Source organism: Lottia gigantea (assembly GCF_000327385.1).
Source record: "Lottia gigantea unplaced genomic scaffold LOTGIsca_31, whole genome shotgun sequence".
In the NCBI taxonomy this organism is placed as follows: Eukaryota; Metazoa; Mollusca; class Gastropoda; family Lottiidae; genus Lottia; species Lottia gigantea.
In genome coordinates, this window is record NW_008709027.1 from 389927 (window position 1) to 394439 (window position 4513).

Here is a 4513-nt window from a genome sequence, read left to right on the forward strand (position 1 = left end):
TTGTCCCGTCTTTAAGAGATAATCAACCTAGCGCACACCAAAAAGAGAGCAAATCAGCCATGTTAAATGCAGGTAAGAAATATCGGATAGACAGGCAGACGTGCACAACTTTAAGAATAAGTTGTTTTGTTTTGTTGTTGTTGTGTCGTTGGAGTGGATGAGTTCTCATTCATTCCATAGCTGTTGAACTTTGAGGAATAATCTTACATTCCTCAAGCATTATAGAAAATCGAGCGATTCTCACTTTCCAGTTGGTGAGGATGGTCTGATTGGGTGGTTTATAATATGGGAGGTCAGTGGGGATTTGTCAACTTGCTGACGGACCATGGACATCAACTGAATTCTGATGTAAAGTCCTTATAGAATATAGATGATATCCCCTATGTTTGAACAAAATAAGTTCCATAATAATACCACAACATTGCAAACATTGATTGATTATTTTTTATGTATTCAGCTGCCGAATATATTCGGGAACTTAAAATATCTTGTGACCAAAATGAGAGAACGGAACAAAGACTGCGACAAGAAATATTTGAACTTGATAGTGAGATTCAGTAAGTATAAAAATTCTCTATTTACTACACTCTAACGATGCAAGAAAGTGTCGTACTCGTATCAATGAAGTTTTTTCAGTTGTTCATTTTGATTGTAGGTGCTGTCAAAAGGGACTTCCGGTCGGCGGTGTTCCTACTGTAGACAACCCCGAAGTGCACTTACAAACTCTATTCAGAGATTATTTACATGATAGAATTAATCAAAACTGGAAATTCTGGATTGTATCCTTTTGTTATATTAGCATTTTTTCCAAATTTTCTTTTTGTTTTTGTACCAATAAAAGGTTATTTGCTTCGTTGGAAAAAGAAGTATCAGGTCATCATGAATATATGCAGACTTTGCTATGTTTGGACAGAAAACGAGATTTTTTATTTTATTGATAATAAAACAGAAATAAGCAATATAATCTCTCTTTTCTTCGTCTTATCTTATATTTCTTTACATTTATGAACAGTTCAGCTTTTTGGTCCGACCATTGTTTATAAGTTTCACACAAATGGTTACTTCATCCTCATTTCCAGCATTCCTTCATTCCGTGAAGAAATGGGGTGATGAGAAACTTCCGTTGAATGAATTGAGAATAAGTAAGACAAGTTTTCATCGTTTCATCAAGAAAACCTCAAATATTCCCAGAAATAATCAAATCGTGATGAATAATCACACATGGAAAGTTCTTGTTGTTCTCAACCTCATTCTCGGTGCACTAATACAGACAGATCGTGCGTTTCTGAAGAGTTCAAATATATATTGAAAACATCTTTCATTTCAAAATTAAATATGACTGTTCAAAAGATCAAAATATAATCAACATTTTCATTTTTAGAAGTGATAGAATTATTGAAATATATCAGTACCAATACATCAGTAATGTCAACACCAGATCGACTTCCACTAGATGCCATCACCAATTTCCAGAAGTGGCAAGACTAGATCCTCACTTGATCCTAATACATGTATTATAATTAAAACGTTTATTCTTAAATCGTTTCAATTCATGCTATGGTTTAATTAAAGCTGCGATTGCATGTGTACGCAAACTCAAACTTTCTGAGCCGTTTGTTGCGCTTACGAGGTGTTTACTTTGAGTTTGAGGACTCGTGTTAGCAGAAAATTGGTTTGTTAAGGATTTGAATAGGATTTGCTCTGGTCCGGGTTTTTTTTATTGAGTTTGCGTTTTAGTTTGAAAACACAAGTAATCACAGCTTAACTCTCAACCTATGGGCCTATTGTACAATTGTGCGCATTATGTATTGTTCACAAAAATGTTGATATATATAAAATTTATCCTACTGTATTATTTTATCAAATAAAAAAGTTTGAAATGCATTGTTTATAAAGGATAATCTCAACTATATTTTACATGGCTGTAGGCAGAACGTGATTCATCTACCTCTAAGAATCTATTTAAGCCTTTTGACATGGTCTTCCTACACCCATTACTCCTAGCCTAGCCTTCTACGAATCATAATCTAAATCTGTTTTTACAACTAAAGAAAATACAAACCCACAGGCACAGTTTCAGATTTGATAGTGGTGTGGCCGTTGGTGTCATGCCTTATGGTTATTAAATTGAGGTGTTGAGCTGGACTTCCAGTCAACTTCTTCTTGGTCTAGAAAGAGTTGGAGATAGGAAGGCACTAGACCTATATAGGTAGGACCTGGGTTATTGATAAGAATATTATCTTGAAGCAGGCGAAAGTATAGCCATTTTATAAACCTGGCAATGAAAGTTTGGCAAGCAATTACAGACCTATATCAATTCTACATGCTGTCTCTGAACCACTTGAAAAACATTTTGATTTCCATATCAAAAACCATTTAACTACTACTTCTACTAACCTTTTATATTCAAAACAATCTGGCTTTAGATCAAATACTTCCTGCCACACAGCACTCACCAATATAACAGAAAATATCTATGATTCACCCAATAATAGCATGCTTACTGGATTAATATTTTTTGATTTTCGTAAAGCTTTTGACATGGTAAATCATGATATTCTTTTACAAAAATTAAAACTTTTTCGAATAATCTTCTGGTTTTTTCTATCTCCATAACGGAAACCAATGTACCTCACTTGGACAAAACCAACGACATTTCAATGTATAACTTCTTGTGTACCTCAAGGATCTATTATTCAATCTTTTTTATTGTGTGTTTTTTTTGGATCAAAATTTTTATTGAAAAAACATGTTAATTATATTTGTAAAATTTTGAATAAAAAATGAAAAATAAAACCTCTCCTTCTTTCAAACCTTCTTAGATTATTCTGTTTCGCTCATTGATTACTACTCAAGCATTTGGGATACTTGTAATAATTATTCTTCAGCAGCCCTTGGCTTTTAGGCTTATTAATAATAAAGCAGTGCTTTTCTTCTGTTATCTTCCCATCATTGAATATTCTTACAGTTCAAAAACGCCATTTGGTCAATAAATACGTTTTTCTCTTTAAAATAGCAAATTGTAATTGTCCACTTTATCTACAAAATATTCTTCAATATGAAAACACACCACATGCATCCATTAACCAGAGATTCCTTATTCAAAAACCTATTAAATCTATATATAGGAATAGCTTGAAATATAAAGGCCCTTGTTTATGGAACTCTTTACCTCGATCCTTAAAGAAAATCAATGTTTTGGCAAAATTTGAAAAGACAACTCTTCAGATGAATGATAAATATATATAACTGTTAGTAGTTTTACTGCTTTTGTGATTGTAGTTTTGTTATTTTTAGTTCCTTTTGTATTATAATTATGTTGCAAATTTGTAAAAAGGCCAGGTCTAATTTTCATCCTAATAAAGATTTAAATATTATTTTTATTATATGCAGGCTAATAGAAGGGAGACAACTACACTTAAGATGCCATTGAAAAGTGCAGTGTTTGGAAAAGGGGAAAGAAAATAATGATCGATGGTCCCGAGAGTTATTTTAAGATTTGTAGGCTACGTAAAGTAATATTATAAAAAGACCATGAGAGACCAAAAAGAGCAAATTGTAATGTGTTAAAATTACTGTGGTCCGAGTTTAAAACTATCTATAATGAGTTGTCTCCCTCAGACAAGATGGCTGCCAAGTTAAAGCGAAGATGAACCACTGACAGATATAGATGGGAAATATGTGTGATATTTTGATATTACTACTTTAATGACGGACAGTTTTGTGATTTCTACGTTTCTGTGATGTTTCCCTCCATACAGCGTAGGCAATATGGGTTTGAGAGGAAGTCAAAACTGTTTGATATTGCAAGTAAGAAACTATGTTTATATTGTAAACAAAATCTTTTAAATTTTGATGATCTATAAGTATAACCTGATTCTAGCTCGCAAATGCCAGCATGACAGCTGCACTACATCAGTCTAGCCATTATATAGACTACTCTGCAAAGTTTCTTCAAGATTTTTATGTAATGGACTGTACAAGGTAGGTAATCATAACCCTGTAAAAACTAAATTAAAAACATGTCAAAATTCTTAATTTAATGGGTTATCTTTTCATCATAGAAGTATAGGCTTATTCTTGCTTTGATTGGTTATTATTTATGATAATGGGTAGATTTGAGAAAATGTAAATTTGACATATAATCGATTGTGAAATTTGATCATTGATAATTGAAATTATGAATTCCTACAGACGATTTTTGATTATCTCTATCTCTTTACCCAGTCCTAATAATAGTACTAGTAGGCTGCTAAGCATTACCACTTGTCCGGTAGATTATGCTAAATGAAAGAGTGCTTTTTTTTTGGCATTATGGGTTTATTTTTGTTGCTTAAATTTTTATTTAAAGTTTTCCAATTGAAATATTAGCATATTAATAGAAGTAGGTGTGTAAATAAAAACTTACTTATTAGACCTATAAGCTTACTACGGTCAAAGTGATAGACATACATCAACACTACTATCAAGGCTACTCAGGCTGTAACGACTTGTCAATCGGTTCTTCTTACAC

The 4513-nt window shown here is 32.5% G+C and overlaps 1 protein-coding gene across 1 annotated transcript; it reads left to right on the forward strand.

Moving 5' to 3' along the window:
• Positions 1–447: 447 nt before the first annotated feature.
• LOTGIDRAFT_119609 (hypothetical protein) lies at positions 448–1488 on the forward strand (the record flags this gene model as incomplete). The annotated part of the gene is made up of 4 exons (XM_009057691.1): positions 448–557; positions 656–779; positions 1013–1142; positions 1382–1488. The coding sequence occupies 4 exons, from the start codon at positions 448–450 to the stop codon at positions 1486–1488; spliced, it is 471 nt and encodes a 156-aa protein (XP_009055939.1).
• Between the last annotated feature and the right edge of the window lie 3025 nt (positions 1489–4513).